The sequence below is a fragment of the Brachyistius frenatus genome, unplaced genomic scaffold (assembly GCF_029030835.1).
Source record: "Brachyistius frenatus isolate BFR_SWC_R1_liver_20210118 unplaced genomic scaffold, ASM2903083v1 Contig_206, whole genome shotgun sequence".
Taxonomy (NCBI): domain Eukaryota; kingdom Metazoa; phylum Chordata; class Actinopteri; family Embiotocidae; genus Brachyistius; species Brachyistius frenatus.
This window is the reverse complement of record NW_027210805.1, coordinates 603,811-618,431: the sequence shown is the minus strand read 5'-3', so window position 1 is coordinate 618,431 and position 14,621 is coordinate 603,811. Positions and strand designations below refer to the sequence as shown.

Below are 14,621 nucleotides of genomic sequence, written 5' to 3'. Positions count from 1 at the left end.
AATAAATAAAAGATGACATATTTGTGATTTGATAGCAGCAGAACCAGAAACAGAGAGGCAGGAAAATAAGGAATATTTATGTATTCATCTGCAATCGAAAAGTAATGTATGTATCATGTATTTCACATGGAATAAGTCCCTTTGACTTTTAGCTGTATTTAGCTTCTTTTAGCTCGGTTTTTTTTTTTTGGTTGTTTTGTCAGGTCTCATTGTTTTCATTAGCTTCTTAATGACCAAACTAAAAATCCTTTTACAGCAGACGGGTTCCGGCCGACCATAATCTGCTCGACAAACACAGAAGGGCAAAGAGCCACTAGAAACGTGTAGTTGGTAAATATGTCGTGCATTACTATAGCAAGCTAAGGCGCCAGCTATTTTACAGAGGAGATAAGTTAACAGTGAATATTGAACTGACAAATTGGACGTTTTTCAGGGGGTCAGAAATTCACACCCGCGTCTGATAAAAGTTACGTGATATATTTCCCACATTTTGTATTTGCACGATGGACCCAGCAGTGTGGCTGTGCAGCGTCCCACCTGTATGAAGATGTAGTCATCCTGAACCACCAGAGAGCTGATGTCGACGTATCCGGTGAACGGGTAGTTCCTGTTCGCTTCCGTGCACATCTGAACTCGGCATGTGACGTACTGCACGTCTGTCGCATAGAAACACAAACAGGAAACACGAGAGGTATCAACGCTATTCTCCCGCTGCATCGTAACACACGCAACCCCGCTTTCCCCCCCAAAAAAGTTGGGACGACAGGATGCCCTGATGTGCAAATGGTGTAAACCTATATTTAATTGTAAACAGTTCAACGACAACATAATAAATGTTGAAACTGAGAATTTCTTTTGGTTTATTAAAAAAATGTACGCTCATTTTGAATTTCTGATGCCAGTAACATGCGTACGTGGCAACAAAAGACCGGAAGCTGCGTAACCTGGGGGAACATTTCACCACTAATTAGGTTACCTGGCAACAGATCAGTATCATGATTGCCTCTCTGGGATGCTCTTTTTTTTATAGTCAGAGTCTCTCAGCAGTGAAGAGGAGAGGTTCATCACTATGCCCGAGTGTATGCGAGGGTAAATATGTAAAACCAATATCACAGTTCTGTGGTGGAAATCACTGCATGGGCTCAGGAACACGTCTGAAAACCATTATCTGTTAGCACAGTTCATCGCTGTCAAATCATTGCCAGCTGTTTTTGTTTACATTTAGATCGAAGCATATTTTGGAGTCTTTTGCGAGGTCGCACCTGCGCATCGATGCAGCCTGACATTTTCTCTGGTAAATATGCCTCTCTTTGCAGCGGCGGATTTATTCGTATTGCGTAGATACCACAAACAAGCATCCCCACCCGTCAGTCATACTGCGGTAATATGAGAAGAAGAAAAATGCTTGTGTGCAGGAGTACCGCTCCTCCAACGTCACAGGACGGTATAAACAGTTTCACCTATGACTCCTAATGCAGGTCTCGCTGGTCTCTGCAACTCGGGAGTTGTGCGGCTGACATTCAGCGAGTGAAAGGGTCGAGAAGAAAGGCCAAGCTCATCAGGAATCATGCAGCTGGTTTTATTGGGGGGGGGGGGGTGGCAGCAGCCGGTGCCGTTTCCCCCCGGGGACGCCTTCTGCTCTCCGGCAGGAATTCACTCCCGTACAGACCTGTTCATTCCTCACTCTTTGGGTGTCAGAAATACTTACTCCCGTCAGGCGTGTGAGCCTCCATGTGCACCAGATCCGGCTCCTTGTCGAGGCCCGCGACAGACCTGCGAGAGAATGACAAACCGAGGAGGAATACATGAACGTGACGAAGGAATGTAAAGGCGAGGGAGGTGGGGGGGGGGGGGGGGTAGGGTGTTGGGGGGAGGGGGGGCGGAGAAAGAAGAGTAGTGAGCGAAGAGTTATCAGTGCAAAGGGACGGTTGCAAGGGGGAGAAAGAAAGGAAGGGACACAGATTTAAGAGGAGGCATTCTGCTCCTATTAGAGACATTTTTGGTGAGTTTCCTCCCGTATCCGAAATGCCACTTTTGACCGAGCGCTTCCACAACCCCCTTCCAGCAGAATGCAAACGTACAAAGACTCACAAACAGTCTCCCATGTCTGACGGGAGCGTTGCAGGGACACCACACTCTGACTGCGAGGATATCTGCGAGTGTAATCTCGTTTTTTGGACGCAGCGCTCCCATTGTGGCGGTATTTCATATCCCTTGGAGACTGATGAAGCCGTTGTCTAAATGCAGCCAACTGGAGTGCCGCCTAACCATTTGCTAGAGGTCCATCCCGTGTTTAGATGTCCTTGAGGGGGAGGGGGAAAGGGGGGAGGAGGGGGGGGGGCAAAGCTGGCGACGGATTTGCGCACGTTTATTAAGGATTATACCGCAATGGCACGGAAGACGCTTCATGATTTATGCAAGTTACGGTGGATGTAGCCCGAAGGCGATCCCGGGCACAACCCCGGTCACCTCGGCGAGGGGGGCGGGGCGGGGCGGTGGGTGGGAGCAGCGAGCTGGAATAGATCCGGCCCTACGTTTGTGATGAGTGTTCACTTTTTCCCCGACGTGGTGGGGGGGTGTGGGGGGGGGGGGTGTACACTGCAGGGGGAGTGAAGCAGCAGACGTGACTGGACGAGAAGCGACAGGAACGTCCCGGATCCATTATTAGTCACAGCTCCTGTATCTGCATGTATGCATCCGTGCACGTATGCACCCCCCTCCCCCCATCCTCCAAACCCCAACCCCTCCCTTTCCTTCTACTGCTGATGTAAAAAAAAACATAATAATAATTTAGTATTTATGTGCAATACGCCCGATCGGGGCAGGGCGACTGTGAGAAATGAAGCGGAATGCCTTCAGACGTCGAATGCAGAGCGCGCCGTGGAGGAGGAGAAGATTCATCTCCGCCCGCTCGAATCGAAGGCCTGGAAAAATGTGCAGAATTTGGAGCAGCAGCAGCAGAAGAATCAACCAGTCAGTCACACACCTTGTTCTCAGCCATCAATATCACTTGCTCAGCGGCGCCGAACACGAGCGACCCTTTCTGCATTCCTGAGCAAACTTTGCGAGAGAGAGAGGAGAATACAAAAAAAAAAAAAAAAAAACACAGAGAGAGAGAGAGAGGAGAATACAAAAAAAAAAAAAAAAAAAAAAAAAACACAGAGAGAGAGAGAGAGAGAGAGAGAGAGGATGACTCACCAGTAGAATCTGTTCGGCGTGACGTGTCCGTGGATGAGTTGCCACTTCCGTCCGAAGTCCACGGAGCTGTAGAGCTGCAGCGACGCCAGAGAGGAAGAGGAGAAGCGCCGTTAAGAGAGATGAGCGAATGTTTTTCTCCGGCCGCCCGGGCCTCTGATCAGACCGCTTGATTTCGAAACTTGCAGCGGCGTTCGAGCTTAGCCGCGTACCGTGGCCCGTTAACTCCGGGCGGGGGGGGGGGAGGAGGTTACGAAGCGGACGGGCCGGCATAGCGATGAATTGCTATCGTCATCAGCGAGTTCGCCAATTCGAGCCGACATATTATCGCAGATAAAAACAAAAAAACACATCTCCGCTCCTGCAAACGACCGCTATAGGTTTAGAGGAAGCAAATCAAAACGTTCAAACTAAAGTAGATGTGACATTAACGTGGCTATTTTCAGCTTTGATTCGTGTTTGATTTTGTTTTTGTTTCTTTTTTGCGTTAAAAACAAGACGTTGGAAAAGACATTTCTCCGGCACCCAATCAAAACCCGCAAGAACGACCGCCCGCGATGATGCACGGCTTCAGCTGACGTTCAGGCGCGCAGCCCGGAGCCGCCGGCCCAATTTTAACGCACTAATTACATTTTTTTTTCTGGTGCTCGGGCGAAGCCATTAATAACCGCGGCGCGTTTCCCCGCCGCTCTGTTGATGGATGCCGTGGGAGAAGCGCTCTCCTATCCGGGCGTCGACGTCCTCCCCGGAGCCGGCGGGGCCCCGGAGCGAGTCGCGGTGCTAATGCTCCCCACTCGTTGCCTTTTTATCGCAGCAAATCTGACACTTACTCTGATAAAAAAAAAAAAAAAAAAGATACACATTTGTCACCGGCTGCAAATGTATTTGTCAGCACCGCCGGGGAAACTCTACCTACGTCAGCAGGTGTGTTTTTTTTTTTTTTTTCCCCCCACCCATTTAAATATCACATTCAAATGAAAATGAAAAAGTTTTTTGTTCCGCGTGCGGCTGCAGTTTAAAGTTTGCGCGATTCTTCGGATTTCGCATACGGATGTCACTCCCCATCAAAGGTTCGCCCCGTCGTAAAAACCGGCGCTCGGGAAGGCCGCGTGTCGCCGGCGCCCGACGACGATGAGACGGGAGAGCGCCGTCGTCGTCTGAGCGTCCCGCGCGCCGGGTCGAGGCGCGGATCCGGAATCGGCCGCCAGCAAACGTTTGCCCGCGTCTTTAATGAAGTTGCAGCGGAGTCTTAATATGTCGCACCCGCCGGCACGTCGTCCTCAGAAGAACATAAAATTGATTTCGGACTCCTCCGACTTGGGTAAAGAAAGATCCCTCAGCGGAGGCTCCGGGGCGGGTGCGACGGGGCGACGGGCGGGGTCCCTCATCACTTTGGACAGTGACATATGACGCCAGCGGGCGGCCTCAGCCTTCTCCCTCTCTCTCTCCATTCATCAGTTCGATGACATCTTAGATTTTTTTTTAAAGCCTCTGAGCTGTCGCAAAGTCGGCTTCGTGGTTTCCCACTCACTTCAATAAATCAAAAAAAAAAAAAAAAAAGGCGGCCGGCTGCCACGCCGCCGCCGACGGGGGGGCGAGGGGGGGCAGCTTAAATGGTGATTGAGGAATTGAAGAGAGCGTGTTAGTTAAAGTCATCTATTGGTCGGTGATGGTGGTTTTTTTTGGGGTTTTTTTTTTATTAACCCGGCCGGTGCGTCGGGTTGCGGGCGATATTCTACTCGGCTCGGAGGTGCGAAGCGTGCGGACGTCGGGGTGGGGGGGGGGGGGGGTTTAAACGTCCCGGCGCGCACGTGACGGGGAGGCGACGCGGAGAGCAGGGGAACAATGATCGAATGTATTCAATGTCAGCTTTCGTTCCACCGCAAAAACACGATAAAAACTAACCTTGAAAGCACAGTTCGATAAATTGTCCCTGAAGATGCAGTGTGACCAAATGTTATGGGACTTTTGTTGGAGAATAAAAATGAAACACGCCATTATTTCTTTTTTTTTTTATTGTGGGTTTATTCTATGATGCATCTGCACCAGCCTATATTTTACATGTATAATCCAGCCAAGACATTTCACCTCCAGCAGTTCAGTTGGTGTACGTAACTTGGATTACTTTCCTGTCGCTTCCACCTGCTCCGCGCGCATCACCGTGCATCATCACCGTGCACATCGTGCATCATCACCGTGCACATCACCGTGCATCACCGTGCCGCCTTTCTGGGTGTTTTAACGGACTCTGACCTTCGTCTCATCAGTGGCATCAAAGTTTGAAATTCCGTCGGCAGATGTGGAGCGAAAGAACTCATCGCACTCGTCCTGAAATCCTCACACACGACTGGCATCTTGTCACAGAACAGATTTGAAGTTTGTTATTACCAGTCTACGAATCTTACGACGGAATCGGGTGACATTAGAAAAGCCCCGGCGTCTTTTAAGTCAAGGCCGGAAACGTGTGCGTTTGAGCACAGAGTTTGAACTCAATTTAAATCCTTTTCAATTTCGTAGTTTCAGAAGACCATCTGGTTCTTTGGGTTTTTAAATATGGCACCTCGTTTTGAGATCTGCCAACCGAGACCGCGCGGTGGGGGGGGGAATCGGCCGAGCGGTCGGCCGGTGTGGGCCGGCCTCTCGGATCAGCTGACGTAGCCGAAACCGGAGCTGAGCTCGACCCCGTGACCTTCCCGGACTGAGCCTGCGCTCAATTAAATCACGACGTGATAAAAAAAAAAAAAAAAAAAAAGTGTTTTTAACGATTTTGTGGAATCGCGGAACGACACGTGCAAAGTACACGACAGCGGCTTCGGGAGTAAAACCAAAAGCGAGGTCGGAATCGGCGTCTCCGCGGCACGAGCGAGTGTCCTTATCTCGGGAATAATTCATTGCCGCGGAGATACAGGGAAACGCACTCAAACGCTGTCGACACTCGAGGTGCACCGAAGCCGAGGAGAGCGCGTCGCTCTGCGGTTTCGGATCGGAGCTGAGGTCACGTCTCGGGAGACATTTGTTCCGGGCGGCGCCGTTGTTTTCATCACATTTAGCCATTTTAAAGTGTGCTGCAGGCTTCCGGGTGTTATGAGCAGGTTTTGTTTCAGCTCAGGAGTTACACAGGGAGATATTGGATTTCAGCATATACATAGACGGGGGATAAATCTCCGGCTTTCTGTGTTGGTGGTACATTTGTTGTTTTATATACTGTATAGATATATATATATATATTTTTAAGCTTTTAACTCTTACAGCAAAACGAATCGACACGGTGGGCTGCGGGGACGGAGGGGTGGGGGAGGGGTGGGGGAGGGGGATCCTAAATGGAGCCTAAATAAGAAAAAAGGAATTGATTCCAACTTCATCTCCCTCACACACAAAGCGCTGAAAGATTGAAGCTTTTTTTTTTCTTTCCATGATGTTTTCTCCTCTCTTTCTGAAGTGTAGGCGGTGGGGGTGCTCGAGGGGGTGGTGGGGGGGGGGGTGGAGATTATTGCATTACCGTTTGCTATCCAACTATTGAAAGCCCCGGTGTGGTGAGTGCACTTTTGCCCTACATGAAACATGAATCAGAATAAAAGATAAATGGACCGCTCCGCAGTTTGCGTCTGCGTTCCACCCCCCCCCCCCCCCCCCCCCCCCCCCCCCCCACCGACCTCCGGACAGGACGACATGGGTTTTCAATGTTTCGGGGAAAGCCTGCCGCCGCTCACATCACGGCATCCGACCCAAACTAGCACAAACTACTTGTTAGCTCCGGGGCCGTCTTCCGACTGTCACGGAAAGAAATGGCCGAGATCATAATCACAGCTTTTCCTTAACTCTCACTGTGAGCTGCGGAACAACAAAAAAACATTGGAAAAAAAAAAAAGAAAGAAAGCCCCGCGGTAAGAAAAACGAGGGATCGCATGGGGCAGAGAAACAAACCATTATCCTCAGAGCTCGTGATAAAATGTGTCGGACCAACCAATTAGAGACACGGAGGCCCGGGCGCGCTGCTTTTTAACCCTGCCGAGCCTGTCCCCCGTCTGGATATCCAATGATTACCAGATGCCTCTCCTGCTGAGATTCTGATCATTTTTGCGCCCCCCCCCCTCACCGCCCAACAATATCGACACTCTGCTCTGCGATGAAATTAAGACATTATGGATTCGCCTTGAGGCAGTGGGAAGTAAAAGTGGGTGAAAACGTCGGGTATCGAGGCCCGGCTTCTTCAGTTCTGGGATTTTTGTTGTTTCCCATAGCAACAGAGGCAATCAGATGGTGAAATATTTGACTTCAGAGTGGAGGTGGGGAAATGAATGGATCAAACTAATAACAGAAATGTGTTTAATTGTATTAAAAGAAAATTAAAAAAAATGTGGATTATTTCATTGTCGTAATGAAACCAAAGACTTCTAATGTGGCACTTATCTGAGGTAAAAATCTTATATCACAAATAATACATCTAACACATGCGGTCATTTTTAAGTCTGCAAAGGAGCAGTGATTTCCTTTATTTGTCACGCAGTTCGACACCAGATGGCCGGTTTGTTGGAGTTCCTATCTGACCATCTATAAGTTCATCTCTGCGAGTAGATGACAATCGCTGAACTTGGACTTGAAGGATCTTTCTGAACGATTCAAGTCAAGACCAAGCGGCAACCGACCGTGACGTCGGCCGTCGGTTTTTGCGAGCTGCCGCTTTAAAGCCTCCGGTTTGCCACTTTGGTCGTCGCCATCTTTGTTGTTTTGTTTTGGAGACAGGGGTGACCTTCTGTGCGCTCCAATATCCATGCCGCCATTACTATTTAGTATGCCAGAAAAAGATTTTGTAGGTGAAACGTAGTACGCCCAAAAAACAAATACCGGGATGTTGCAGTCTGCAGGCGGGCATGCTCCTCTGGCTGTCTCGCAGAGAGAGTTCTGAAGCCTGTTTTCCAGCGGCCCAGTCATGGTGCATAGTTTTTGTTTATTGTTCGTTGCCTTTCCACGGTTCCCCTCGCTCGCACGGCTTCTGTGCTTTGGTTTCTCTTCTTCCTGTTAAAAGAGAGTTTTTCCTTCCCTCCGTCTGAGTTTTTTTTTTCCCCCCTTCCTATAACTTACGTTTTGTTTGGGTTCCGCCGCATGAAGTTCTGCTGTAAGGACTTTAAACGTGTTAAGTCAGCGCCTTGAAGTAACCCGTCTCGTGATTTGCCGCGATATGAATTGACTTGAATGTTGCGTCCTAATTTTTGCCACGTGAATAAACGTTGATTAATTTGTGTTCTAAAAATTAAACGCGGCGAAGAAAAAAAAGATGCTGCATTCACTCAAGAGTATAATTCCTCTGACCAACAGACAATATCTACATCCCTCTTTAATCCCGGGTCTCCCTGAAAAATCTTTGCAATGACACACCGCGGTAAGAGAAAGGGAAGCAGGAAGGTTTATGTGCACCGTTCCCTCTGCAGCGTCGCAGCGTCCCGCCGCCCCGAAAAGCTCCTTGCATCGACATCAAAGCAAGCCGCACACGGAAAAAAAAAAAAAAGTTCTGAGAAAAGGATCAGGAATAGTGGAAATTATAACTGCCGCATTATAGGGCCCTGTGTCCCACACAATTACTATAAGTCACTTTTATAACTCCTAATTAAGTCTCCTATAAATTTCTTGATGCATCTGTGTACGGTGCTCTAAATCAAACGGCTTCTGCTGGCATCGGCCGGGCATTTCCCATATGGAGGTTCGGGAGAGGAAGAAGGGGACTGGTTTTATACTGCACAATTTATGGAGCCTGCAAAGCACACAGCAGTAAAGGTGGTCCTGTGTGGGGAGTTCTGGGAAAGGACACGAGTCCGCAGAGCTGGATACTGTATCTCTGCAGGAAATGTCCAGTAACCAACAGATCTCCTCTCAGCTGGCAGTTCTACATATTCTACATATTGATTGATAAAAAAAAATTTAAAAAATGAAAGAACTAGCTTGATAAGACGTTTTTCAGCCAAAACCCCAGTCACTCTTTTGCAGTATGTGGGGCGCTGCTGCTTGCTTCTTTATTTATTTATTTTTTCTTATTAATGTCTGTGGATAAAACAGAACAAGAAATTTATAAGGAAATTATAAGAAGCATTTGTTTTCTTTTTTCTGTTTTGTTTCATTTTATAAAAACAACAACTTTTCAATTAATTAGTAAAATAATCAGGAATAATTAATGATCAAAATAATTCCTAATTATAGTCTTTAATCAGACGCCCTAATAAATCAATCAGACAGGAGCACAAGTACCGAGGCTTTGTTTTCTGTTATGTATGTAATGTTAGTGGGTGAGAAGCCGGTGAGGGATCAAATGAGCTGTTGGAAGACAATTTGAGCCTTTTTTGATAAATATTTATTAACGTGAGTCCACTTACTCACTTTTTACAGAGCTTTTGGTGACTGCTTAGATGTTGTCAGGAAATTTGCGGTCAAAATACTTTTGTTTTGTTTTGTGAGGTCGAGGATGACTTGACGACAGAAGTTCTGTCTATACTGTAAAAGAAGGGATCACAAGTTACTCTGACTATGAATTCGAAAAGCATGAAAAGATTAAAGCTTTAACACAAAATGACATCAGGTCGCATAAAGCACACCCTCTCGTGTAGTGTTGCGATTACACTAAAAGTTAGCAGCTAAATAAAATATTTAATCGATATGTATTCATATTGTGGTGCAATTTGCTCTCAAAATATAAAGTTTTTTGCTCGTGCGATCCGCTTTTCCATGGCAACACACAGGACTAACAACTGGAAAATAATCAGTTACATCAGTAGACTCTTGTGTAATGTATGCAATGTTTACTTCTCCAGGAAGTAGGCCGACCCTTAGCGACGACCCTAGCAACAGAAAGGATTTGTTTCTCAAACTGAATAAATACAGCACATAGAAACACTAAACTGCTCAGCTAGCTCAGTCGTATTGTAACTAAGATATCCGCTGAAAAAAGACAACGATGGAGTCATGTGTTTGTGAGATTTTAGCGCCGTGTCGTGTTAAAATCCAAACCGGTCAAGCCAGCCGCCGCTAGGATTTTAAGTGCGCGACTATCCGTGGTGTTACTGTACAAAAAAGGACCAAAAGAGACCCGATTTCACCAAATGGGTCACATTTAATAGACCTATAACAAGTCAAAACAACATTATAGTGCATATTTTGTGAAATTCAATTCCAATTATACAGTTGCCATGGAGATGGTGAAGTGATATTTTCTGCTGATTTTGTTCCAAATGTACCGTTGACCAATCGGATCTCTGGGTTGGAACGACTTGCCGCAAGATTCTAATTCGAGAACAAATCACGACACAATCTGAACGTTCGTGACCCTGCAGGTTATTTCAAAGAATAAAAAAGCGGATCGGCACAAACTCAGTGCGGTTTTCAGCTTGTCGAGCACATGCTCAACAAATTAAAATATTAGCCAGCACGATTGTCGGTGTCAAACACTGATGTGTGCCCAGTCAGGTTTAACAAACAGATTCCCTCCGGCTTCGTGCTCAACTCTTCACACCGGAGCGCCTCCTCCACCGGTTCTTCCACTGACTCCTTCCTCACACTATCTTGTTGCCTCGCAGCTAAATAACAAACGAGAACGGGCTGCACACCTGCCTGGCAGTCACACAGGTACGGAGCGTGCTCTCAGTCGACAGCGAGACGTGTTCTTCAGCTGTTTGTTCTGTACAGCTAGCAACATATGCCTGGGGGGAAAAAAAAAATAATTAAAAAAAAGCCGCAATTCCCACGGTGCTATCGGTTGTAGGCCGCCGTGTACGGAGCGAGTTGACATGTGCATAAACCACTACATCAGTATATAATGCACAGCAGCCGGCGCCGACCCGAGGCCTTGGGGCGCTTCTTTTTTTTTTTTCTCTGCACGTAAAATAATTACGAGTGAATTACTGCGCCGGTATGCGTGGAGAGGAGCCCCATTATCTCCATTGTGCTAGCGAGTGCGTCGTCGGTATTGTCCTGCTCATGTGTTTCAAATTAAAGTCCATTAAAAGTGCCCCTGCGAGGGCGGGCACGCCGCGGCTCGACGGAGCGCGGCGGAGCTGTCGCAGCTCGGGACGAAGGAGCTGAGCACTAAAGATACTCGCCATCTGGAGAGTCACTGGGTTGAGAAATGCGCTGCAGCAGCTGAGCAGCCTCTCTGGCTCGAGCTCAACGCCACCTTTCAGACAAGGGCAGGACGGGGCTGGAGGTTGGATCAGTTCAAACACACGCGCGCACACACACATAAACACACACACACACACACACACACACACACACACACACACACACACACGCGCTGATGGATTTGTGGGAAACATTCTGGTTTGTGACGAGAATTAGAAATCGTCATTTAGAAATCAGTGATCATCAAAAGTCACTTCTTTTTTTTTTTTTTTTTTATAAACCAGGAATTTTCTTTTTCATATCTTAATCATATATATACTAGTCTGTGGCTGTAATGTATCTGTCTTTGTTGTGTACAACAAATCATATGTTTACTTTTACATTTTATTTTGCATAAATGTCACCTTTCAAACCCTCTGAAGCGAAACATGGGCCAAAAGTAATTACATTATTTAATGAATTCCTTAACCAAGTGTTTTTTTGTTTTTTTTTAACGTCACGAGCACTTAAAGAGCTTATTTTTATATTATTGTTTTCATATAACGCCCCAATAAATGCTCATTATGGGTGAAAAAAAAAATGACAGTTAAATGTGGGACGCCTTTCTACAACGGAAACAGGAGGATGCCACAGAAGATGATACACCTGTTACCCAATATATATTAGATATATATCATAATTAATTAAATATTTATCAGAAAGATTCTGTTTTATGTAGCCTCGATGTTCGGGCAATAACCAAGCGGCAACCAGCAGTGATGTCACCTGTTGGTTTTTGAACGGCCGTTATGAAGCCTCGAGTTCAGATTTTGGCCGGCGCCATCTTGTTAGTTCAGAGCGGTTTGGAGCAGGGAGTGACCATGTTAGGACGAGCTGGGGGAGGGAATGACTGCATTACAGGCCTGTCAATCAAACACACACGCCCCCAAAAACATTACTTTTTGAAGCTTGTTTTCTAATTAATGACAGGATTATTTTTGGACGGACCGCCAGGAAACTAATAAGAAGGGCTGACTATAGCCAACAGCACCGAGATAACTTGAGGAGAAGTTTTATTGACGGAGAATTCTTGGTCAAACAACCCTCAGAGAGCCAGGGGGGTGCTTCATCTAAGGCCCCGCCTCCAGGCTCCTCGGATGATTGACAGGGACTCAAAGGGCCAGAAGAGTCGCACACTTTGAACATGATTTTTCTACCTTCTGGCTAGTGATTGTAGCACACAGAGGAGCTTGAAACCTTCAAGACTGATGGATTTAAATGCTGCCTGCTTAAATAGCGATGCTAAAAACAACAACAACAACATCATCTGTCCTCGGCCTCATGAGGTCCATTTATTTCTGAATTTCTGCGGCCCTGCCATCAAACACAGGCAGCGGCCCACCCATTCAGAGGCTCGAAGGCGACAGATGCTTTATCTCCAAAGACGTTTCTTTCTTTCTATATAAAAGAACCAAAACAGAAACAGTTGATTTAAAAATCAATGATTTTTGGATTGGAAGAGAAATTACTTTTTGCCATTTCAGTTAGACCACAAAAAGAAAAAAATGATCCGACTAACAAAAATATATTTTTTCGACAGCAAACGGTTTCACGCTCTACGACTTAACATCCATTTTAGTCGGCATATGTCACACGTATATATCAGAGGTTTAAATAAGGAATCATATTTAGTCGGCAGAAAAGGTGTCAGCCGAGGATTACAATGACGGAAAGCACTCAGGGATGGTAGAGGCACCGCTTCGTATTAAATAAGGTTTGAATTAAAAAGAGCTTATCTAAGGAGCACTCTTCAGTAGCAGAATCTATAGCCACCGACAACAATATCACATTAGGACTGTTACAAAATGGAAAATGCTAATTCTCTTTATGGAGTCGACGCAAATGAAAAGAAAGACTAAAAAAATAATAATCCTGAATAATGTCTCTTCCCTCTCACGCTCGCTGAATACTTTATTGCGTCTGATGTCCCGGTTGCATATCTGAAAACGTTTAGCCCGGATACGATTCAGCTCGAAATAATTAACAGCATAAATTTGCATCATTAGGGTGGATTAAGTCAAACATTGTTTGCATATTGAAGGACTGAAGGGACCGCGCGGCTCCCTCGCAGAGAGGCGGTAGTGCCGGTCGCTCTCTCGTTATTTTAGGTGGGCTGCTTGTTTCCCGTGGGAGCGACGTGGCGCAGAATATTCCTGCTTTGTCTGGGAAGTGAGCGAGCGAGCAAACGCGTCATTTTAAGTTGTGTGTTTGGCTCGTCGAGAGAAAAGCACGTCCGCTTTGTGTGTGCGCTTTTAAAAGAGCAGCAGTGTTTAAGTCCAGCCACCCCACCCCCACCCCTCCTCAACCTCTTCCAGTCACAACCTCAGCAGCAAAACCGACTTCCTTATTTTCCTCGACAGAACATTTGCTTATTCGTTCTTCCGACTGCTACCGCCCGCCATCTCAGACCCTGACAGCTCGTCCAGATGCGCCTGCACCTGTTTTCTGTGTATTACCGCGGAGTTGTTTTTGTTTTCACCAGAAATACAAAAAGCACAGTTAATGTTGCTCCTGAAATAGTTTCACAATCCTTCCGTCCGATTCCGAAAGGTTGGACTGTTTTATTTTGAAAAATCCTGCTGTTGGGCTTTGAACGGCCTTCACCATGTACACAAGTGCACATGACAATCTCACTATGTGCCACAGACTCCCACGCTGGAGTCATGAATCATCTCCGCTTCAGGGTTTCTGCGTGTGTGTGTGTGTGTGTGTGTGTGTGTGTGTGTGTGTGTGTGTGTGTGTGTGTGTGTGTGTGTGTGTGTGTGTGTTTGTTTTGGCATTGATATCAAACATCACTTTATTCAAGAACATGGACCAGAAGAGCACAATATTAAATCAAATATTTACAGTCCTACGTGAGGATTTTTTTTTTCTTTCAGCAGGCCAAAGCTACAGCATTAAGGGTTTCTTGCAATGCCTGCAAGTGTTGGGAATTTGGGTGGCTCAAAAATGACCAGTTTTCCTACTTAAATGGTGCCAATTATTAACATTTGTAACAACAAATGTTACAAAAACAGAAAACTAACTAACTTGCATCAAATCTTTTGGTGTCTCACCTCAAAAAAATATTCTTAGACTTAAGATTCAGATACGAGCACATATTTAAAAAAAAAAAAAATCTAAGTAAAGGCATGGCCACACAACAGACAGATCAGCTGTTATTAGATTTGTGGCACATGGTAAACCCTTCAAAAACGACAAGATCCTGAAATCTTGTGTGTTCCTGTAAGAAAATAGTTTAATAACGCTGCATAAGTGACACTCAAACTGAATTTCCATTT

General features: G+C 46.3%; 1 protein-coding gene across 1 annotated transcript in view; it reads right to left on the bottom strand.

Moving 5' to 3' along the window:
- sorcs3a (sortilin related VPS10 domain containing receptor 3a) overlaps window positions 1-14,621 on the bottom strand; it is a 172,571-nt gene that overhangs the window by 36,005 nt on the left and 121,945 nt on the right. The window contains exons 5-7 of the mRNA XM_069719088.1: window positions 3,199-3,272; window positions 1,709-1,773; window positions 538-656 (exon numbers count right to left, since the gene is read on the bottom strand). Of these exons, the coding sequence (XP_069575189.1) occupies window positions 538-656; window positions 1,709-1,773; window positions 3,199-3,272 (258 nt within the window). The remainder of the gene's footprint in view (window positions 1-537; window positions 657-1,708; window positions 1,774-3,198; window positions 3,273-14,621) is intronic.